Source organism: Gopherus evgoodei, chromosome 19 (genome assembly GCF_007399415.2).
Source record: "Gopherus evgoodei ecotype Sinaloan lineage chromosome 19, rGopEvg1_v1.p, whole genome shotgun sequence".
In the NCBI taxonomy this organism is placed as follows: domain Eukaryota; kingdom Metazoa; phylum Chordata; order Testudines; family Testudinidae; genus Gopherus; species Gopherus evgoodei.
In genome coordinates this window covers 8320227-8344991 of record NC_044340.1, presented here as the reverse complement: position 1 = coordinate 8344991, position 24765 = coordinate 8320227, and the positions used below count along the sequence as shown (strand labels likewise).

Genomic DNA, 24765 nt, shown 5'->3' with positions numbered 1-24765 from the left:
CATGCTGCACCTTCCATAATATTTGTGAAGGGAAGGGTGAAAGATTCAGTGAGGAATGGACCTCCGAGGTTCGACGCCTGGAGGATGAGTTTGCTCAGCCAGAGAGCAGGGCTAATAGGGAGGCCCAGGAAATGGCTTCAAGGATTAGGGATGCTTTAAGGGAGCAATTTGATGCTGAGAGCCAACAGTAATGTTTGATGCATTTGATGTGCTTTGCTTTACCTTGGTGTATAATATTTACCACTTCCAGCAACAATAAAACGTAGTGAAAGAAATAGAAAAAAAAAACTTTATTCAACATACAGTACATAACAGGCAAGGGGGTAGGGGTGGTGGACTGTACATTTACAGGTTTTAATATGTCCTATTTTGATCAATATTCAATGTCTGCTGCACTTCAGGATTACTATGCTGCAGAATAATGGGGGTGGAGTGAACAGGGTAAGAATTATAGTTATCAGGGCTGGTAGGTGATCTTACAGGTGTTGGGGGCAGCTGGGGATAATAAGGAACTGGCTGCTGGAGAAAGTTGTTTTGTGGAAATACTGGGGAACAAGGAAGAGGGCTTTGGGACGGCTGTGGGTTACCACGGTACATATTTGTCTGCATGGCTACAATAGACTCGAAAGACTCAGTTTGGCGAGCCAGGAGGCTTATCATCTGCTTTGTGGTTTTTTTGGCAGACAATTCCTTTCTCCTGCTTTCTGTTTGCCTCCATTCATGTACACTCTTTCTCCATTCATGTACAGTCTTTCTCCATTCATGTACACTGCTTCTCCATTCATAGGTCTTCTCTCTCCATTCCTCTGTCTTCCTACTTTCTCTGTTGTAGTGGCTCATAACAGATTTCATCAATTCCTCTTTTGATTTTCTAGGATTCCGTCTCAAGTTCTGCAACCTATGTGAGGCCGGTGATCCGGCTGCAGTAGTCAAGGTCACTAGAAAAAAGAGAGATAGAAACATGTAATAAACAGAGGCTACATTGTTTATTATCACTTGGTGAAGGACTTCTTAGACTTTTGGTAGCATCCTTCTCACATACCTCACATAACACAGAGAGGGCAGGCAAGCTAAGTCATGGCGAGCAATGGGGTGAGTGGTTTTGCCCCGATTTCCCCTTGGGAGTGGGAATTGACCAGTGGGTCACTGGGGTTTATCAGCAATGGGTACAGGAGGTAGCTGGTGTCCTGAAGAGGGGACAGTAGTGAATTGGAAGATGGTGAGCTAGCTGCTTGGGGGGAGGGGGGGGTTCTTTGGTCCGCGTTCACGCCGTCCTGCTGGTGACGGGGGGGAGGGGGGAGAAACGCGGGGCTGGATGCCTGCTTGGAGGAGGGGACGGGGAACACCGGAGCACACCGCGTGGCTGGATGCCTGCTTGGAAGGGGGGGTGGGGAACACGGGAACACACCGCGCTGCTGGATGCCTGCTTGGATGGGGGGGTGGGGAACACGGGAGCACACCGCGGGGCTGGATGTCTGCTTGGAGGGGGGGTGGGGAACACAGGAGCACACCGCGGGGCTGGATGCCTGCTTGGAGGGGGGGGTGGGGAACATGCGAGCACACTGTGGGGCTGGATGCCTGCTTGGAAGGGGGGGGTGGGGAACACGGGAACACACCGCGCTGCTGGATGCCTGCTTGGATGGGGGGGTGGGGAACACGGGAGCACACCGCAGGGCTGGATGCCTGCTTGGAAGGGGTGTGGGGAACACAGGAGCACACCACGGGGCTGGATGCCTGCTTGGAAGGGGTGTGGGGAACACAGGAACACACCGCGTGGCTGCCTACGTGCTGGGGGTGGGGGTGGGAAACACGGGAACACACCGCGCTGCTGGGTGCCTGCTTGGATGGGCGGGTCGGGAACACAGGAGCGCACCGCATGGCTGCCTACGTGCTGGGAAGGGGGGGGTGTTAAAAACAGAGCGCCATGGGCTGGGGAAACGCAAACCTGGCGTCCTGCACTCAATTATCCCTAAACTCTCCACAGGGTTTCCTACTGCCAGACATATCATTGCTGCGTGTTACCTGGGAAGAGAGGGAGGGTCTTCTACAGGAATGTGGATACCGCCCTGGCCCCTGTGCAGCTTGCCTGTGTGCAGCCATGGTCCCCCCACCCCTCGCTGCACAGTGGATCGGACGAGTTAGCTTGACCGGGACAGGGACCACGGTGGCTCTCCCTATCAATTTGAGAAAGCAAATTGCAAACGCTCTTGCAGCAACTTTTCAAGAGATTACCGAGGCAGATTACAGTGACGTGATAGAGCAAATCAATGGGCTATTCCACGTTTAGGCATGCATGCAGGCAGCCATAACCAAAATCCTCCTCTCCCAAAACATAGAAATCTACTTACCCCGAGCACGGTCCTCCGCTTCCTCCTCAACATCAACTTCCAGCTGCTGCGACTGGCTAGCCTCCTCCGGGCTTGAGAAGAGCTCCTGGCTGCATGTGTCCTGGGACTCCGGGGTGTCTCCCTCCATGCCAGTAGCCCCACTGTCTCCGTCCTCTACAACTCCCCCACTTCTCCCTGCTCTGAATTCTCCATCGTGCTCCTAGGATTTGCAGTGGGGTCACACCCAAGTATGGCATCCAGCTCCTTGTAAAACCGGCAGGTTGTGGGGGCAGCTCCTGAGCGGCGATTTCCCTCACGGGCTTTGCAGTAAGCACTCCTCAGCTCTTTAATTTTTACCCTGCACGGCAAGGCGTCCCGTTCATGGCCCTTCTCATCAAGGACTGTGATATCTGCCCATACGTATCATAATTTCTCCTTCTGGAGTGCAGCTGTGTTTGCATAGCCTCCTCTCCCCAAACACTAATGAGGTCCTGCAGCTCTGCATTGGTCCATGCTGGGGCTCGTTCGGTGCGTGGAGGCATGATCGCTGAGTGATTGATAGATTAATTGCACTCCACACCTGGCTGAGCAAACAGGAAGGGGATTTTTAAATTCCCGGGGCATTTAAAGGAGGGGTCAGGTGAGCCCAGGGCAGTGGAGTTTGCTTGATTACCAGAGAGGCTTCTTCAGGTATGCTGGGATACCTGCTTATGCCACGGAGGTCAACAGAAACGCTGGTGAGTGTCTACACCTGATGACCAGCACTGGTGATCCAGCGCTGGATCCTCTACACCCGAGGCTTGACCGGGTGTACGGCCAGCGCTGCAAACAGGGAGTTGCAGCGCTGGCCGTGCTGTGCAGGGGTGTACACATCCTAAGTTGCAGCGCTGTAACCCCCTCACCAGCGCTGCAACTCTGTATTGTAGACAAGGCCTGAGATGCTGCAGGCTGCCCTTTGTATAGGTGAGTCCTGTTTTATTTACAACACCCAGAAATGTGCTAAATGCTTTGTAGTACAAGGAAAAGTTACATTGGCAATCTGCTGTCCCGATCCTGCAAACACTTGAGTTACTTTCCTCATGTAAGTAGTTGCTTTGAATCCAGTGAGACTGCTTACATGATTAAGTGTAAGTATTTGCAGTTCTGGGCCTTAGCTTTTTTACATGGGATGATGAGTGAGAGTAACAGACAGACAAAGAGGAGCAAAGGGTAAGGAAGATGAAGTTTGCAATAGGTTACTTGGTTTTGGGAATGGTCACATCTTGATGGTAGCTGTACTTAGTGTTTTAAGCTTTAATATTAAACAGTAAACCTTGGTATATTGAGCATAGCCAGTGCAGATGGCTGTGTTTTTATTAATGAAAGTCTAGAGTACAACTGATATAGGGTAGTGGTGGTATAAAGCATTAATATAGCACCATCAATTTATAAGGGAGTTTGCAAACAGGTGAAACACGTCGCCTGCCACGAAGAGTTTACAATCTAAATGAGGCAAAGAAAAGGGCGGAAGTGTGGTTCAGTGGATAGGGCACTGGACTGGAGTCAGAAGACCTGGGCTCTGTTCCCAGGTCTGCTATAACCGTTGGCAAGTCTTTTAATTTCTCTGCCTCAGTTTCCTCTATCTCTAATTATGCTTACCTTCTTTGGTAAATTGGTTTGAGATGTAGGACAAAGAAGTTCTGTGTAAGAAGAGTTAATCATCTTATTAGCCAAGTCCCAGGACAATAGACCAGCTGTGGAATGATCAGAGTTATCTGCTCACAAACTTGTGGTCCCATGTGCACTGGAAGAATGTACACTTCCATGTACACTGGAGGAATACCCGTCTGTCCACCATCTCTACATTTGAGACCAGCAACAATGCTTTAGCAGATATCCCTAGATTTGGGGCACACAGTGCTCAAAAGAGAGCTCTTGAGTCTGCCAGTTTTTCTTGTTTGCATGACAGAACCTGTCTGTCACCCTTCAGGGCATAATCCAGCTATTTACTCTGACTTCTTTCTAAGGGAGGTGTCTGTGTAGCGAGTCTGTGTTGCAGTTGGGTGGAATCAATAGTTGATGGTGATTGGAGACTTTATTGGTTTGGTATATGGCTGCAATTTGTTGTTCTTCTATAATTGGGTTTGGACCAGCAGGTTACACTGCACACTGTTTGGGCAAATTGTGGCTGGGTGGGGGAAGGAGTGAGAGAAATAAAAATATGTTTGTAATAGAGGCAACAGAGGAATATTTTAATATTGAAATAATTGCCCCCTGCCCCGAATTACAAATGAGTGCTTGTAATTGTATGGGAGACAGTGTCCTGTTTGTTTATCTGTTTTATGTTAGCACTGGATGGGTCAACCAGTATTAGGACTCCTTTATCGTAGATGCTGTACATATACTTAGGGTATGTCTACATCTACAGTTTTGTAGCGCTGGTTGTTACAGCTGTATTAGTACAGCTGTATAGGGCCAGCGCTGCAGAGTGGCCACACTTACAGCAACCAACGCTGCAAGTGATGTTAGATGTGGCCACACTGCAGCGCTGTTGGGCGGCTTCAAGGGGGGTTCGGGGAACGCGAGAGCAAACCGCGGGAAAGCAGGTCTCCTTCCCCGGTTTTGCTCCAGTGTTCCCCGAACCCCCGAGCAAGCAGGTCTCCTTCCCCGCAGTTTGCTCTCGCGTTCTCCGAACCCCCGTGCAAGCAGGTCTCCTTCCCAGCGGTTTGCTCTCGCGTTCCCCGAACCCCCGAGCAAGCAGGTCTCCTTCCCAGCGGTTTGCTCTCGCGTTCCCCGAACCCCCGAGCAAGCAGATCTCCTTCCCCGTGGTTTGCTCTCGCATTCCCCGAACCCCCCTGCAAACGGCGGGGAAGGAGATCTGCTTGCACGGGGGTTCGGGGAACGCGAGAGCAAACCAGGGAAGGAGACCTGCTTCCCCGCGGTTTGCTCTTGCGTTCCCCGAACCCCTGAGCAAGCAGATCTCCTTCCCCGCGTTTTGCTCTCGCGTTCCCCGAACCCCCGAGCAAGCAGATCTCCTTCCCCGCGGTTTGCTCTCGCGTTCCCCGAACCCCCCTGCAAACGGCGGGGAAGGAGACCTACTTGCACGGGGGTTCAGGGAACGCGAGAGCAAACCGGGGAAGGAGACCTGCTTCCCCGCGGTTTGCTCTTGCGTTCCCCGAACCCCCCCTGCAAACCGCTGGGAAGGAGACCCGCTTGTGGGGGGATTCGGAGAACACCGGAGCAAACCGCGGGGAAGGATACCTGCTTGATTACCAGAGAGGCTTCCTCAGGTATGCTGGGATACCTGCTTATTCCACGGAGGTCAAGAAAAGCGCTGGTAAGTGTCTACACTTGATTACCAGCGCTGGATCACCAGCGCTGGATCCTCTACACCCGAGACAAAATGGGAGTATGGCCAGCGCTGCAAACAGGGAGTTGCAGCACTGGTGATGCCCTGCAGATGTGTACACCTCCTAAGTTGCAGCGCTGTAACCCCCTCACCAGCGCTGCAACTTTGTGATGTAGACAAGCCCTTAGTGAGAGACAGCCCCTGCCCCAAAGTGCTTATTTAAGTAAATAGGGAAGAAAGACAAAAGGTGGGAGATGAACATTATTTGTTGGGGAAGAATCAACATTGTTTTTGTAAAGGGAAATCATGCTTAACCAATCTACAACAATTCTTTGAGGGGGTCAACAAGCATGTGGACAAGGGGGATTCAATGGATATAGTGTATTTAGATTTTCAGAAAGCCTTTGACAAGGTCCCTCACCAAAGGCTGTTAAGCAAAGTATGCTGTCATGGGTTAAGAGGGAAAGTTCTCTCATGGATTGGTAATGGGTTTAAAGATAGGAAACAAAGGGTAGGAAGGGTTTTCAGAATGGAGAGAAGTAAATAGTGATGTCCCCCAGGCGTCTATACTGGGCCCAGTCTTTTTCAACATATTTGTAAATGATCTGGTAAAGAGGGAGGTGGCAAAATTTGCAGATGATACAAAACTACTCAAGATCGGGAAGTCCCAGGCAGACTGCAAGGAGCTACAGCGGGATCTCACAAAACTGGGTGACTGGGCAATAAAATGGCAGATGAAATTCAGTGTTGATAAATGCAAAGTAATGCACATTGGAAAACATAATCCCAGCTATACATGTAAGATGATTGAGTCTGTCTTAGTTGTTACCACTCAAGAAAGCGATCTTGAGTCATTGTGGATAGTTCTCTGAAAACATTCACTCAATGTGCAGCATTAGTCATTAAGAAAAGGATTGATAATAAGACAGAAAATATCATATTGGCTCTATATAAATCCATGGTATGCCCACATCTTGAATACTGTGTGTAGATGTGGTCTCCCTATCTCACAAAAATATATTGGAATTGGAAAAGGTTCAGAAAAGGGCAAGAAAAATGATTAGGGATATGGAACAGATTCCGTATGAGGATAGATTAATAAGATTGGGATTTTTCAGCTTGGAAAAGAGATGACTAAGGAGGGATATGACAGGTCTATAAAATCATGACAGATGAGGAGAAAGTAAATAAGGAAGTGTTATTTACTCCTTCTCATAACACAAGAAATTAATAGGCAGCAGGTTTAAAAGAAACAAAAGGAAGTATTTCTTCACACAATGCACAGTCAAGCTGTGAAATTCTTTGTCAGAGGATGTTGTGAAGGCCAAGACTAAAAGAAGGTTCAAAAGAGAACTAGATAAATTCATAGAGGACAGGTCCTTCAATAGTTATTAGTCAGGATGGGCAGGAATGGTGTCCCTAGCTTCTGTTTGCCAGAAGCTGGGAATGGGCGATGGGATGAATCACTTGATGATTACCAGTTCTGTTCATTTACTCTGAAGCACCTGGCATTGGCCACTGTCAGAAGACAGGATACTGGGCTAGATGGACCTTTGGTCTGACACAGTATGGCTGTTCTTATGGGGGACAGGAGGTATCATTATACCCATTTTGCAGATGTGGTGCTGAGGCATGGAGGGATTAAGGGTAACATTTTCAAAAACACCTAAATCCCATTTTCAAAAGACACACTTGGGAGCCCAAGGAAATCTCTTTCAAAGTCAGTGGGACTTAGGCTCCTAAATGATCTGCCCGAGGTCACACAGGAAGTCTGGGCAGATTCTGGAATTGAACCCACATCTCCTAAATCCAGTGTTTTAGCCCTAAAATCATCCTTCCCATCACTGCTAAGAATCCAGCACCAGCATTTTCTAAATAAAAGTTTCTGCTCCTTTAAAGTGCAGAGCAAGGTCTTATGTGGGTGGTGGCAGTGATGTAAGATATACCATTAATTGAGCACTTCATATGCTAAATGTGCGTTACAAACATTAATAAGTCCTCACAACATCCCAGGTAGCATTACTCCCATTTACCAATGCAGAAACTGAGTCAGGGAGATTAAATAACTTGTCCCATGCTATAGAGTAAGCAAGTGGACGAGTCAAGAATCCAGGCCTTCCAACTCCCATTGGTGCTGCTTTGTGGGTACAGACTTAAGTATGTCTCAGTGAACTAACTGCAGATAATACCTGTTAGTGGTTTCCACTTGTGATACTAGATTATGACAATATACACGTTTCATACAGATATAAAGACTGTCTCCTCTCTCTGTCCTTTTTTTTCTGTCTGTAACTTCAGCTGTCAACTTTATGATTTGGGGGCTGCTGAGTTCAAGGTTTCTGTTTCAGGTTTATCTCTACAAATAATGAATGTGTTGAGGTATATTGGTTTTTATTGTGCAGATCAATTCAGTTATGGTCACTTCCATGCCAATGGGATGTGTGCCTCCATTTAATTCTAGTGTGCGACTACTTTAGCTTTTAAATACCTTTCCCCACTGATGAAGTCATTTGGAAGCAACCCAGGCTTGTCTTTCTTCATCAGCCAGGAGAGAGACCCAGTTTGTTCTGCTCTGCTGACATCTGCCATGCTGCAGTATTTTATGGAGTGGCAACCCACAGCACTCTGAGCATAGTATAGTCCCTGATAAGGGAAGCATCTTGGTTCTTCGCATTATGGCACAGGTAGGGATGGAAGCGAAGTGTGTCTTTCTGAAAGCACACTCACCAAGTGCCTCTTCAAATGTGAAAAATCCTGTTTGCAAGGGTTACATGTGTTCAGGAGGGAGTTGGGTACGCCATGCATTGCAATGCCTAGGCAGCATACTTATTTGCTCTTAAGGAGAATCAAGGTATGTCTACACAGCTGATGTTAAAGCGCCGTAATAAAACCACCTCTGCGAGGGGAATAGCAACCAGCGCTGGGAGCTATGCCAATTTACAGCACTGTCTACACCGCCACTTTACAGCGCTGAAACTTGCATCGCTGAAGGGGGTGTTTTTTCACACCCCTGAACGAAGAAAGTTTCAGTGCCGTAAGTGGCAATGTAGACAAGGCCTTAGAAATGAAACTTCCTGTGTGAATCCTAAAATTGATTGTAAATGTGGAGAGCTCACACTCTTGTCTGTTTTCCCATCTGTAGAATGGGGATAATATACTGACCTCATTCATAAAGCACTTTGAAAATTCAAGATGAAAAGTGCTCTAGAAGAGCTAGATATTTTTGTTTATTTTATTATTAAATATGGATGCAAGGCTGTTATGAACAGGTTGTTTGTGTCTAAATGGGCTGAACACTTTTGGAATGTGGCAGTGATGTGTTATTAACAATAATAAATACTCTTCTTGGAGCAGTGTCCCTGTGGATGCTCCATTTCAGGGGTGCATACGCCCTGCACCTTTGATCGGAGATTTTTGGTAGCAGTTCCCATTCAGTCCATGCAGGCACCCTGCACATTCTCGTGTCCTGGACTGAGGCTAGATAGATAGGTTTACATGGGCGACCGTCCTTAGTTCCTTCTCAACTGCCTTCAGCCAGAGACGGAGTTTAGTGCCAGTTTGTCTCTTTAGAGTTAGAATATAGTATATAGACCTAGTTCTTCAGTTAATTTATAATATTCCTATTACTTTATAGTTGTTGGAACTGTTGATCCTGTTCTCTTTTTTCTTAACCAAAATAATTTTTTTTTCTTCTATTGTGGGGGTCAAAAGCAATTTTTTTCTTATATCTGGGATGCTGAGCTCCCTGGATTTTAACAGGTGCTTCCTCTGTTGAACAACAGGAATAGGAATTCTCAATGTGTTCATTGCTTGGGAGACTTGCATATGCCAAGCAAGTGCAAGATTTGCACCTCTTTTAAGAGAAGATCCTGAAAAAGAGGGAAATTAAATATAGATTTTATTAATGAAGGAGCAAGCCTTAAAACTGACTTTGGATCTGGATGCACAGAACCCCCTCAAACAGGGGCCCACTACTTTTGTTAGTTCCCTCTCTGCATCAAGATCACAGTCACCGAGAGCTTCAGGTGAAGGCAGTGTTGAGACCCTGGTCTCTGACACTCTCCATGAATGAGTTACCTCTAACTGATCCTTTGGTACCAAGAGCTTCTCACTCAAAGACTGTGGATCAGAATAGCAAATTCCTCCTCAAAGAAGATTCAGTCACTGGAGACCTCAAGCCCAGGAAGAGTGCTGTTGAGGCTCCAAGTATTTCAAGTATTGTGAAGCACTCTATGACTTAATCTAAGTCCCATGCCTCAGCAATAAAAGGCACAGTACTGAAGACTACTACTATGACTACCATCAGAGCCCACGGTAGCAAGAGAATAGCCTCACTGGTATCTGTGGTACCGTTGATACCGTCATCAGCACCCCGGAGAGCAACATCGGGAACAACCGCAGTGCCTGTACCAAGGTCTGTTGGTTTCCCGGTACCACAGTTCTGGTACCTTAAAGACCTCAGGGTCCCAAATGAGCCTGAGTCTCCCCCCTTTGCAACCTCAGGACACCTCTTGGAACCAAGAACTGCAGGGTTACTGAATGCACATATTGTAGTGAGATTCACTACTTCCCAAGCCTCTACAGGGAAGAAGGATTGTCACCTCCTGTACATTATGTGAGGTGTACAGGACTGAGACTCAGAACTGTCAGTTCAAGGCTCTCCAGTTTACTTGAGGAGATGTTATTCCCCTTTGCAGATGCAACGAAGGCAGGATACAAGACCCCTTCTTGTTAATACCTGGGAGAACAAACAATGTCTACCCACGGCCGCCCCCCTCCCCCAGTGCCTTATAATCCTCCTCCTTGGTCTTAGGTGACCCCACGGGCAACGTACTGCCAGCAATTTTGAGGGCTCTAATTCAGTTTCAGAAGGAACTTTGAAGACCTCTTCTTCGGTACATTCGATCTCTCCCCTCAGTGCCGAATCAGTAGAGGAGACCTTTGAGGAGCAAGAGGTCAAACTCCCGCTGCTCCCCTTACAAATATTGCTTCTTCATAGCCTGATAAGGCAGTAATGTCATCAGTAGCTGATGACCTTTGGCAGTTCCAGACTTTGGAGAAGTAGGTCATGGACATGCTTCATATTCCTCTGAAGGAATTTCGGGCTTCCCATCCTGGACATGTTGCATACTTCTGCTGCAGCACAGCTGGCGCTGCCAATTAGTGATGCTCTTGTTGAGCAGCCAAGACCATGTGGCAAACTCCAGCAGCGGGACCCCTACATGCCAGTGTTCCAATAAAAAAAAATACTGTGTCCCAAACAGAGACTGAGTTTTTGTTTTCACATTTGGCACCAAATTCTCTGGTTGTGGATGCAGTTAATAAAAGGGGGAGATGGCATATTCGTAAAGATACTTCATATAACAAGGACCAGAAGTAACTGAACCTTTTTGGTTACTCTTCAGCAGCGTTTACAATTCAGGATTATGACTCATTGGGCACTGATGTCAAAATGTGACTGTCTGAATGATAAGTTTAATAACAGCAAAGAATCCTGTGGCACCTTATAGACTAACAGAGGTTTTGGAGCATGAGCTTTCGTGGGTGAATACCCACTTCTTCAGATGCATGTAATGGAAATATCCAGGGGCAGGTATATATATGTGTGCTAGCAAGCAAGCTAGAGATAACGAGGTCAGTTCAATCAGGGAGGATGAGGCCCTGTTCTAGCAGTTGAGGTGTGAAAACCAAGAGAGGAGAAACTGGTTCTGTAATTGGCAAGCCATTCACAGTCTTTGTTCAATCCTGAGCTGATGGTGTCAAATTTGCAGATGAACTGAAGCTCAGCAGTTTCTCTTTGAAGTCTGGTCCTGAAGTTTTTTTGCTGCAGGATGGCCACCTTAAGGTCTGCTATAGTGTGGCCAGGGAGGTTGAAGTGCTCTCCTACAGGTTTTTGTATATTGCCATTCCTAATGTCTGATTTGTGTCCATTTATCCTTTTCCGTAGAGACTGTCCAGTTTGGCCGATGTACATAGCAGAGGGGCATTGCTGGCATATGATGGCGTATATTACATTGGTGGATGTGCAGGTGAATGAACCAGTGATGGTGTGGCTGATCTGGTTAGGTTTAATAACGCTTTTATTGGCCATTTATTGCAGGAACATCAAGATCAGTTTAGTGTCATAATACAGGAGGTCAGCTCTTGATGAAGACATCTTTGCAGGCTTCACTTGATGTGGCTGACACTGCAGCCAGGTCTGTTTCTACAATAGCAATGAGATGAGCTTCCTGGCTTCAGCTGTCTGGTTTCTCCCAAGAGACTCAATCAGCCATTGAGTCCTTACCATTTAATGGCCACAAACTATGTGCAGACGACTCATTTCATGCCTTAAAGGACTTTTGGGCTACACTTAGATCCTTGGGGATATATATATATGCCTGCAAATAAAAGGAAATTCAGCAGTTCTTCGTCTTGACAAAGATTCCGTCCTACTCAATTTTCTACCTTCTGTTGACCATCTGAACTGCCAGCTAAGTGGTTGAGATTTTTATAAAAAGAAGACTACTACCTTGACTGCTTTATCCCCGCCTCCAGGGTCTTCCAAACACTAGTTTTGATGATTATGTCAAGAGTCTCAGCCACTCAGTCGTCAGAGTGAGTTTCTGAATTCGATGACGGGCAAGGCTTATCTCCCTTCCGATGGGTTTCTCGCTCTAAAGAACCTTTTCCAAAGAATGCTGCTCAGTCATCAAGTCCTAGAAAGGCCATGTCTGCTCCGAAGATGACAACTTGCATTTTTGTAACGCAGAAGATCAGGTTATCAGTGTCTCCAAGCATGGCCGAGGATAGTTTACGTGCCCAACAAACAGGTTTCTGTACTCAGCTGGGTCCTACAGTCAGTCACTCACCTGATGAAAGGACTTCCTGGGTTTGTGCAGGAATCCTGTTCATCCAGAATACCCCATAAGTCATTATAACAATGGACACTTCTCTCTTGGGATGGAGAGCACATTTGGGCCCTCACGCAGCCCAAGGCAAATGGTCACAACAAGAACAGTGCTTGCACATCAATCTGCTAGAACTGAGAGCTGTCATAAATGCTGGCTTCCACCTTCTTTCCCTAATCAAAAACAAGTAAATCAAGTTCATGAGGGACAACATAGCTTGTATGTATTATGTCAATTAGGGAAGAGTGTGTTCTCCCTCGCACTGCACTGCAAAAATAAAGCTTTGGAATTGGTGCATATCCAACCAGATAATCATTTTGAGTTCTTACCTCCCAGGTAAGTTCTTAACCTCCCCTACGAATGGCTGCACATTTTACTAGATCACAGTCTACGTCTGCAGCCCTACTCAAGGACATTCCAGCTGCAGAAATCTGCAGAGCTGCAACATGAACCTTGGTACATACGTTTTCCAGCCATTACACTTTGGTTCATGCTGCTAAATCAGATGCTGCAATAAGCAACACAATCCTCTCTTCAGTGCTGGACTCTGTTCTGAACCGCCCGCCTTGTTAAGGGGATACTGCTAGGGAGTCACTGGAAGTGGAGCACCAACAGGGACATGACTCGAAGGAGGAGGAGGAGGAGGAGGAGCAGTTTCTCACCTTGTGCAGTAACTGGAGTTCTTCAAGATGGTGCTGCACTACCCACCTTCCTTCCCCACTGCTTCAGAGTTTCTCTGTGGGACTTTGTGGCAGAGAAGGAACTGAGGGCAGTTTGCTCACACAGACCTATATAGCTTCAGTACTGAGCAATGTAGGGCATGGGCTGAATGGACACAGCTACCAAAAATCTGCAATCAGTGGTGCAAGGCGCGCACACATCAAAGAACTCCAGTTACTGCACAAAGTGAGTAACCTCTCCTTGACCTTACTGCTGCAAAATGAAACAGGGAGAATATATATTGATGCAGCTGATTTGTCTTCTTTCTATTTGAAACAGTTTTTGAGAGGGAAATGTACAGGGTTTAAAAATTGAGACTGCAGTTTTCAAAATCTCGTAGAGGATTTAATTTTAGCTGGGACTGGATATCCAAAACGTATGGCCTTGAAAGTCTCAGCCTGAACCTCTCATAGACTCATAGACTCTAGGACTGGAAGGGACCTCGAGAGGTCATCGAGTCCAGTCCCCTGCCCTCACGGCAGGACCAAATACTGTCTAGATCATCCCTAATAGACATTTATCTAACCTACTCTTAAATATCTCCAGAGATGGAGATTCCACAACTTCCCTAGGCAATCTATTCCAGTGTTTAACTACCCTGACAGTTAGGAACTTTTTCCTAATGTCCAACCTAAATCTCCCTTGCTGCAGTTTAAGCCCATTGCTACTTGTTCTATCATTGGAGGCTAAGGTGAACAAGTTTTCTCCCTCCTCCTGATGACACCCTTTTAGATACCTGAAAACTGCTATCATGTCCCCTCTCAGTCTTCTCTTTTCCAAACTAAACAAACCAAATTGTTTCAGCCTTCCTTCATATGTCATGTTCTCAAGACCTTTAATCATTCTTGTTGCTCTTCTCTGGACCCTCTCCAATTTCTCCACATCTTTCTTGAAATGCGGTGCCCAGAACTGGACACAATACTCCAGTTGAGGCCTAACCAGCGCAGAGTAAAGCGGAAGAATGACTTCTCGTGTCTTGTTTACAACACACCTGTTAATGCATCCCAGAATCACGTTTGCTTTTTTTGCAACAGTATCACACTGTTGACTCATGTTAAGCTTGTGGTCCACTGTGACCCCTAGATCTCTTTCTACCATACTCCTTCCTAGACAGTCTCTTCCCATTCTGTATGTGTGAAACTGATTGTTCCTTCCTAAGTGGAGCACTTTGCATTTATCTTTATTGAACTTCATCCTCTTTCCCTCAGACCATTTCTCCAATTTGTCCAGATCATTTTGAATTTTGACCCTGTCCTCCAAAGCAGTTGCAATCCCTCCCAGTTTGGTATCGTCCGCAAACTTAATAAGCGTACTTTCTATGCCAACATCTAAATCATTGATGAAGATATTGAACAGAGCCGGTCCCAAAACAGACCCCTGCGGAACCCCACTTGTTATACCTTTCCAGCAGGATTGGGAGCCATTAATAACTACTCTCTGAGTATGGTTATCCAGCCAGTTATGCACCCACCTTATAGCAGCCCATCTAAATTGTACTTTCCTAGTTTATCTATAAGAATATCATGCGAGACCGTATCAAATGCCTTACTAAAGTCTAGGTATATCACATCCACCGCTTCTCCCTTATCCACAAGGCTCGTTATCCTATCAAAGAATGTTATCAGATTAGTTTGATACTATTTGTTCTTTACAAATCCATGCTGGCTATTCCCTATCACCTTACCACCTTCGAAGTGTTTGCAGATGATTTCTTTAATTACTTGCTCCATTATCTTCCCTAGCACAGAAGTTAAACTAACTGCTCTGTAGTTTCCTGGGTTGTTTTTATTTCCCTTTTTATAGATGGGCACTATATTTGCCCTTTTCCAGTCTTCTGGAATCTCCCCCATCTCCCATGATTTCCCAAAGATAATAGCTAGAGGCTCAGATACCTCCTCTATTAACTCCTTGAGTATTCTAGGATGCATTTCTTCAGGCCCTGATGACAGGGTCCTTAGCCTGCCATATTCTAAGCCTTCTCAACTCCGCTCACTTCCAAGGGAAGGCTTTGTTCCCTTGTGCTTTTAAATAACTTTTAAACCAAGACACTCCTGCCTCCTTGGAGTTTCTGATGATATCACCACCTGTTCTAGTGCCGTTGGTGGTTTATCATCACCAGGGATCCCAGCTTCCTTATGATTCACCAGATCCCCATTGTTTATGTTATATTTTCAGAGATAAATTGTTGCAGGCTTCCAACGGGGAAGAATATGGTTAGTAAAACAGGTTAGAACAAGAAAGGATCATGGGAGGCAACATTTCAGCTGGGATGCTCTGTGTGGGCAGAGTAAAACCAGCTCCATTCTCAATTTTCCTTTAGCTCAGACCTTGCAACCTATATGTCACGTCTTTGGTTCTTCACGTTCATTTCATTAGTCCCTTGATTTTGTTAATATTTTTTAATTACAATAGATGTCTGGCTGTTGCCCTTGAATCTTGGCCAGCTTGAGGAAAACCACAATTCGGGGCCTTGCCTTTAGGGGTTAGAATAATCTAACCCTATTTGAAGTCTGACTTAATCCTTTCTTGAGGTCCTAACATTGGCAACCTGCATTGGCCCTGTTTACACTGCCTCTTCTTGCTTTTATTGGTGAATAAGAAAACAATGTGGAAAACTGCAAATAAGCAATAAGGCAAAAATTAATTAAAAATATAGAAAGCTATGTAAAACCACAAATGTCTTTCTTCTGTTTCCTTTCTCTTTTTAAAAATTGCATAAATATATTAAAAATATGAACAGTCTGTGAAATTCACGTGCCCAGTGTATCTTTGAAATGTTACGGAGGCCCAAGTGTAATCTTTACTCACAAACTGACCTTTATGGCTAATTGTTTTCAGTCTAGAGATTTTCTATGAAATTGCCATTTTAAAGATGAATGAATTTAGATTGCAAGGTCTTCGCTTCAGAAGCTGTCTTTGTTTGCAGAGTGCCCAGCACATTGGGGGCTGTGTGTGCTACTGTAATACAAAGAGTAAATAACACTAATCATGTGAAAGTGTAAAAATCCTGGAGTTTAGTTCCAAAACACTTCAGGTTTGAATCTTAGCAACCAACATCAATAGATTTGTTTAAGCAGCAACTCCTTTTTTCTTTGTGTTCAAAAAAAAAAAAAAAAAAAAATTTTTGCCCTGGATGCTTTCAAGTGGGTTTTCTGAGACTGAAAAGTCATTAATCAGGACACAGGGTGATTGACACATTTATTCTATGACTTGCACCATGCATTTATCAGCCCAGACTTATTCCATCCATCTCTCTGACCCATTATTACTCATTTCCTGTCCGTTTTACCTGGTACACTACAGAAATGTTGTCTTGTTTGTACAGTTTTGCGTAAATGTGTTTGAGATGGTATTTATGACAATTCCACATACACTTTGTAAACTGGAGGAAGTAACTTGTAAAGGTGCATTATGGGGCAGTCATTTGGTGTGGCTGTTTGGTATGGATTTACAGCCCACTTCAGCTTTTTTCTCTTGTGGGTTCTATTGTCTTCCAGCCCCTTTGTTTATATTGCTGTTCTGTTTGGCTAGATTTTACTCTTGATTTCAGTGTGTGGCCTGATATTTTGTATCCTGGAACCTGCTGGTTGACAAGAGATACATGCAAATCTAAAATCACATTTGTTGCAGCTTGCAGTCACTTGGGGATGATCTGTAATGATTCTAAAGGGTAGACGTGATCAGAGAGAGAGAGACGAGAGTTTTGTGAAACATAGGTGTGATCTTGTGGTCTGAACAAAGGACTGTGATCTTTGGGCAGGTTCCTTAACATCTCTGCTTCACTTTCCCAATCTTCAAAATGGGAAAAATCATATTTTATGTGGCCTATTTTTATTTAGTTATATATATTTGCTTCCTTAGATTGATAGGAGTGTGAAAGCGCATTTAAGCTAGTTAGGAGCCTAATTCCCATGGAAAGTCAATGTGAGTTAGGAACCTGATTCACTTAAGCACCTTTGTAAAACCCACTAAGTGCCTAGCTGCATCTTTGGGCACCTGTATCACTTTGGAAATCTATCCCTATGTGCCCTTGACACAGAAATCATAACCTAGAAGCTGAATCCAGCAGCAAACTCCACCCTATGATAGCAATAACCAGATAACCCATACAGCAGACAATTGGTGGGGACCCCACCTTGCACAGGTGCACTCACCTCTCCAAGGGCACCACTAAAAAGGTGAGCATTGGCATCTTTGAAGGTCAACAGTTTTGAATTATTTCGGTCCAGTTTCCATAGTCGATGGGCACTTGTGTCCTTGCCCTCTTCCAAACCAATGGATCCCATGCTCCTTTTGGCTCAGCTTAGCATTGTGACGAGGCCCCGCTGTGGCTTTACTGCTCTTTGAGAGGGGATCTTCTGAGCTGTATGAAAGGGGAATTGAGAAGGACACATAAGCTATTAAAATTGCTAAAAGGAAAACTCTCTCCATTTCTTTCCAGCTTGCTTCCTTTGTAGCGGCTGAAAGTAACAACCTTGATAAGAGAAATTCCTTATGCCTCACCTACGGAGAGGACACAAGGGGCTTGGTAATTAATTTGCATTTTGAAATACCAGTGCCATGAGGAGAATAAAACCCGGGAAGAAATATCTCATGCTGTACAGCAACAGCTCGTATGTCCTCTCCTCTGTTTAGATGTCAAGAATGGTATTTTATTTCTCTTTAATTAATTTTTTTTTTGTGCTGTAAGTTTTAGGGACCTGTCTATGGAACACTAAGGCCTGGTCTACACTTGAAAGTTTTACTGGTATAACTATTGCTGTTAAAGGTGTGATTTAAAAAAAAAATCAAAATAGTTGTACAAATAAAAGCCTAGTGTAGACACACTTATACCAGTATAAACTGCCTTATACTAGTAGTTATTCCCCTTCCTATACAAAACCACAATATAACTGCATCCATACTCAGGGCTGGGGAGGGTTGCACTGATTACTATACAGTTAAAGTGGTACGACCGTCTAGTGTAGACAGAGTCTGAGGCTTCAGGTAAGCACATACAGCACATGCTTCAGCCCCGTAAATGTCAGTGGAACTTAAGCATGTGTGGTTAAGTGCTTTCCTAAGTGGTGCAACAAGACAGTCGAGCCTGAAGCTGATTCCATTCCTGGGCATCAAAGGTGTGTCTCTGCTCTTGTAGCTGTCTCATTTATATTTTATAACCCCACTTTGCCATTACCTTAAGACCTACAGTACAAAAGTCACTCTGTCAGATAAGAGAGAGGTATTGCCAGGAAATAGTGTAGCTCAAGATAGTTGACTTAGACTTTATCTTCATTCTTTAGTAATATGAGTATTTTGAACATGGGTCATTTCTTGCAAACCCTACAGCATCTTGAAGGAAGTCTATGTTTGTGGCTTGATCTTTTATTTTTAAATTTTGTTAGCTCATGGGAGGATGTTAGGCTCAGGATTTAGGAGTGAACTGCGGAAGGAGATGAGTGAAGTTATCTGAGTGTGCAGGAGTAGAGGATGGAATGGGGCTGCATGCTTATAAAATGTCACCTGAAGGCCACTTTCTGGCTTGGCATGGATGGGGTAATAAAAAAGAAGTAAGTAATTCACACTTTTAAATTTCACCTTGATATAGAAGCACATCCCCATGCTATTGTGCCTTAAGGTGGGAAGAACAGCTGGGAGGGCAGGTTTAAAGAAGGAAAAAGAGGCTGCTGAAACTCAAATGGCTAAAGAGCTGAAAAGCAGGGCTGGTTGCAAAATGGTAACAATTTTGTGAGAGTGAGTTTGGTTTTTTTGACGATTTTTAAAAATTCTGTATCTTCCAAAAATTTCAGCCAGCTTCAGTGAAAAACACACAAAGTACGTGCAGTATGCCGTAGTTAGAGGTGAGTGAGCTGGCACGAGCTACCTGTTGGGTGTCTTAATTGCAGTGTAGACATACACTATGGTATCAAAAATGAGATGGTGAGGGAAGTGAGAGTAAAAATAGCTGTAGTATTTCATCAGCTGTTGGGGATGGATCTACTAATGGTATGTGAGTTCCTATGGGGACTCATTGGTTATATTGGCATTCTTTTAATGGAGAAAAATTATTAGTTATTATCTTCCCATCTCACTGTCTTGCTCCTTCATTTAATTGCTTTTTGCTAAGCTTCTTAGAGAGTATTGGAACGTAATGACATCCATAGTTTGACAGCGTTTGTTTAGAAGGTTTGCTACAGTATATACAACTGTTCAGTTTATATTCATTGTTCCTGTTCGAATGACTGTAAAAAGTTAAATGATCACTCGCTCTGTGTGGAATTCAGCTGAGCAGCTGCAGTTCTCTGCGACATGGTCTGTTAACCAGCCAACCCTGGCTTGTGCAGTAGTTCACTGATTGCTGAAATTCTGTAAAAATGACATTGCTGCAGGGGGACTCAGTGGGAGGTCTCATTCCCCAGGCTGAACAAATAATTCAGATTCCGGTAATGCACACAAAAAAACCAACACCCAACAACAACAGAAAGACGGCTGCTAAGGTTATGAAAGATTAAAAGAGGAAAACAAAGCGAGGGTAGAGGATTGTAAAGGGTCTGATTTCAAGATGAATTAAAACACCCTTGAAAATGAGGGGAAGAGTTAACCTTTTTAGTCAATGAGTAAATAAAATAAATGCCCAAGGAGAGATGCTGTAAAATTCCTTGAGTCACCCCAGTGATAAAACATGCTGGGGTCTCCTTTGGTAATGCTTCCACATTCCCAGGCTTCTACGGTTCAATGCCTGGAATGTCAGTCACTTGGGGCTGGCAAAGGGAGGGAGAGGTGGGAATGGGATGCCTGATCCGGGAACAGGAGATACACAAGTTGCTCAGGGCCTCACAGGATGTGGATGTTTAAATGGAGTAATTATCAATTAACTCTAGCACCCTGAAGTGCAGGTGAGGTGGTTGTTTCTTTGAGTTGTTTCCCTGAAGGGGAATTACCTCGTATCCAGAGGTTGGACATGATATTGCCCAGAAAGGGAATAAAAACAACAGTGCACATTATTTAGCTTTTCTTATTATTTATTTGAATTATGGTGACGCCCGGGAGCTCCTGTCATAGATCAGGGCCTCATGGTGCTAGGTGCTGTACAAACAGATGGTTCCTGCCCCAAAGTGCTCACAATAAGTATAAGGCAAGAGACAGATGCATATGACAGACAACAGGAGCCCACGCACTCAATGAGACAGCACTAGTCATCGTGATGGGGAGTAGTCTCACGACACCAGCTGCCTCTCTATTGTCAGATTTTTGGTAGGCAGCTTTAGTACACCTTTACCTCAATTTAACGCTGTCCTTGGGAACCAAAAAATCTTAACGCGTTATAAGTGAAACCATGTTATACTGAACTACGGTTATGTCAAGGGACACAATTAACCATGTGTTTTCGAGCACATCTCCAAGCCATGCTGCATCCAGAGCTTTAGCACAGGTCAGTATATGTTCAGCATCCCATCTCTGCTACAGGATGGCTCACTGTGGTAGCCAGGACAGGAGATGAACACGTAGCCTGATCCAGTGGAATTTCTGGTGTGGATGGGCCCATAGTATTTTGATTTTGTGTTTTTGCCCCATGCTGACTCTAACAGCACTATCCAATCTCTTGGTATGGTGAATAAACCAGTGCAGTAAATGTATTGCTATGACTATATCCCACTCTTTGCATCAAGTCAAGGAAGGAAAAAACCAACAACCCAAATTGTCAGAACAGCCTGCTCCTGCAGTCTAATTATGACTTGCATACAATGCTCCCCAGGAGCGCAAAGCCATGGAAGCATGCCAAGTTTGTTCTCTGTGACACAGGACTTTGGTTAGGCAGCTCGGGCCCGCGTTCTAGGTCAGGGTTCTCAGCCTGGGGTACGTGGAGATCTTCCAGGGGTTACATCAACTCATCTAGATATTTGCCTAGTTTTACAACAGGCTACATGAAAAGCACTAGTAAAGTCAGTACAAACTAAAATTTCATACAGACAATGACTTGTTTATACTGCTCTATATACCATATACTGAAATGTAAGAACCATATTTATATTCCAATTGATTTATTTTATAGTTATATGGTAGAAATGAGAAAGGAAGCAATTGTTCAGTAACAGCGTGCTGGGACACTTTTGTATTTTTGTCTGATTTTGTAAGCAAGTAGTTTTTAAGTGAGGTGAAACTTGAGGGTACACGAGACAAATGAGCTTCCAGAAAGGGAGACTGGAAAGGTTGAGAACCACTCCTCTAGGTTGCCCTTCAACGGAGGGTGAAGATCCCAAGGCACTTGCAGGTTTGAGCAGGAGGTAACCAGTTCTGGTCAATGCCTTGCTCTGTAAAGAAGGATTTTATTTCCAAGGCTCTGTGGGGTAGAAGGGGCTTCGTTTGCCCAACAGTCTCTGGAAAGCAGCTTGAGATACTGTGAATATAGAAGGTAAAACATCAAATTGCAGACTGTCCTATGTTTCATGGTACATTAGTCTGAGATGCATCTGCTTATTTCTAGGGAACTACCGAAAGTGTCTGCTCCTTTCCTTGCCCAGGTTGTTCATCTGCTTCTGTGCCTGATGTGAAGCAGAACAGCAGTAGAGTGGATGGGGTGGGAAGGGGGAATAAGGCATCCAAGTTCAACAGTGTTCCTGGCAGATGGCATATATTACTTGATGTAAGGGAATTTGCCACGTGACCTATTCACAATCTGTGTCACATGGCAAATTGATAAGAGTTGGCATCTTGTGTAAGAATAAATCGTACACCTCCTTGGTTTCCGATCCAAGTAGCGACTAGGGAAGCAGCCCCTCTGTGCTTAGCTTATGAGATCTGACATGATCACAGGCCCTCAGTAACATGGTCAACTAAACACTAGCCCTTTTTTCTTTTTAGTCCCCCAGGTCCTCAAGAGCTGCACCGAATTCATTGAGAAACACGGCATTGTGGATGGAATATACCGGCTGTCGGGAATTGCGTCAAATATCCAGAAGCTACGGTATGACTGCATTGTATTTGATGAATCCCAGCACATGCTCATTTAAATGTTCTGGTTTCAGAATCCTAGAGTTCAGTGATAAGCGGTGGGAGTCTTGGAGAACAGATGGGGAGGTACCATCACAGCAGCTCTCCAGAGCTTGCGTCTGCTCATGAACAGCATGCTATGGCTCTGGAACATTTAAAATCCCATCTCTCTCTTTTTCCACAGAGGTTCTGAAGTGAAATGACAAACTTTGTCTACATGACAAAGTGTGACTGGTTTAACTTAAATCACCTTTTTAAACCAGTTTATTAAACGGGTGCAACCCCTCTGTGCGTAGGCCCTTACTTCAGTTTAAGGGCAGCATATTTTGATTTAGCTTAAACCTGTTTCCAGTTGACTTAAATAAAACTTTAAAAAAAAGGCCACTCTTAGTCTGAAATAAGTGTGTCCTCATGGGTTTGCATTAATTGTAACTATATCAGTTTAAATTCCCATCTTAGTTTATACCAGTGCAGGTTTCCCAGTAGACAGGGCCTTGCCTGTCTTTCTAGAATACTATCAGCCCATCTCTGATGGACAAGGAACCCTGCACCCTTGCCGTGGAGGTTGCTAGCTGGAAGAGCTCATTCTCCTTTGCGTTCACCTCACTCCATCCCACTTCACTTTTAAATAAGATCTAAAAATTCTCCCTGCTCCTTCCCCAAAGAGCTTATCTACACCTGGAGTTATTCAGCAACAGCTATTCTGAAATAACTATTCCTGAATTCCTCCATGTTTGGAGTCTCTTATTCTGGAATGAGTGTCTTGTTCTGCATAGGATCAGAGGGGTAGCCGTGTTAGTCTGGATCTGTAAAAGCAGCAAAGAATCCTGTGGCACCTTATAGACTAACAGACTTTTTGGAGCATGAGCTTTCATGGGTGAATACCCACTTCGTCAGATGCATGTATTCACCCACGAAAACTCATGCTCCAAAACGTCTGTTAGTCTATAAGTTGCCACAGGATTCTTTGCTGCTTGTTCTGCATAGGGGATCGGCAGTTCGATTTATATCTCGTGGAGGAGTTTCAGCAACAGCAGTCCTCTACTCACCCCTCCCAGTGGCCTGACTCACTACACTAGTCCCTGGCTAATTGGAAACAGGAATTTCCATGCACATATTCTAGTGGGAAGCAAGGCTTGCCAGGCCTGACCCTCTGAATGCAGCTTTTATTTCATAAACATTTGTGCTTTGGGTTTCTCGCTCCCTTTTCCTCTCTGTGTGAAAACCAAGGGAATGCACACGGGTTTTCTTCATGTGGTTCCTGGCTCTGCTCATTCTTGCTGGACTCTCTTGCTTGTCTCCAAGGAATTTCGGCACACAGTAGTTTCGATGTACAGCAGCTGTTGATAGGCCCTAATGTTCAGTGTTGCTTATAATTTCAGTTTCCAGGCTTTTGAACTTGAAAGGGGGTAAAGTTTTCATTTTGGCCCATGGCGAATTTTACCTAGGCAGCTCTCAGTCACAATCACTGGGGTTAGAGATGTAAATTGCCTGCAACGGTGTTGAGAATAGACACTTTAAAATACAAAGGTGTCTGCCTTGTTACGGGAAATCTGATTTCTGGGCTAGCCAGTTAGATGTAATTGCAACCGACGATGCCTCATAAGAAACCATCCCATTTTGGAAAATTGTGAGTATGCAACAGCACAAGTGTGACTCTTGCAGCTTTGGCTCTAAGCCATTTATTTCTTCTGTAAAGCATGCTCTTGTGTTCCTTTGACTCTGATTTGTTCTTGGCTTTTCTCACCCCTCTCTCCCTCCCTCTGCCTTTCTCATCTCTAGCCACGAGTTTGACTCGGAGCAGATCCCCGACTTGACTAAAGATGTTTACATTCAAGATATCCACTGTGTGGGCTCCCTCTGTAAGCTCTACTTCCGCGAGCTCCCCAACCCCCTACTCACATATCAGCTGTACGAGAAGTTCTCAGTAAGTACAAGCCGATATCTCGGTTTCCATGGATTGGGCAATGTCGTGGGTTTGATCAACAGGAATGACAGAGCCACCTGTTTTGTAAAGCCTGGTAACAGAGGCCATATAAGATAGACAGATTCTGAAATGGATCCTGCTGAAGATCTTTCTTTCTCTTTAGTTTAAAAAGGGTTACCTGGGAAAACGGGGCTCTCAAAGGCATTGGCTTAGGGCAGATCCTGTTTGGGCATGCTACTCCAACAACTCTGCTGCTGAAGCTAAACTAGCAGCCACACACTGCTGTGCTCATGTCCAGCACTCCAGGCTCACAGTGCCCTTTGCTGTTCCCTTACTGGGATCTGCGTACAGTTGTGGCAGGGCACAATACCCTGCTCTAGACTTGGAGCACCAGGAGGAAGGCACGTTGGAGGTTTGAATGATTGTGTGAATCCCCATAGCATTTGAGGAGTCCCCAGCAGAAACTACAGATGGCATAGCCAACAAGGGAGGGCATTGCTGGGAATATTGGTTGCTGCCCTTCTTTGGGATGAATGTCACCCTCCCTGCAGCACACGGAGTCACTCTGTGCCATCAAGGTGCAACTTATAGCTCCTGAGCCAG

At 44.9% G+C, this 24765-nt stretch overlaps 1 protein-coding gene across 7 annotated transcripts in view; it reads left to right on the top strand.

The window, feature by feature from the left end:
* The window catches only part of ARHGAP32 (Rho GTPase activating protein 32), a 409701-nt gene that overhangs the window by 362688 nt on the left and 22248 nt on the right, over positions 1-24765 (top strand). For all 7 annotated transcript variants that reach the window (XM_030538283.1, XM_030538282.1, XM_030538279.1 and 4 more), the window contains 2 exons: positions 22107-22209; positions 24018-24162. In XM_030538283.1, coding sequence (XP_030394143.1) covers positions 22107-22209; positions 24018-24162 — 248 coding nt within the window. The remainder of the gene's footprint in view (positions 1-22106; positions 22210-24017; positions 24163-24765) is intronic.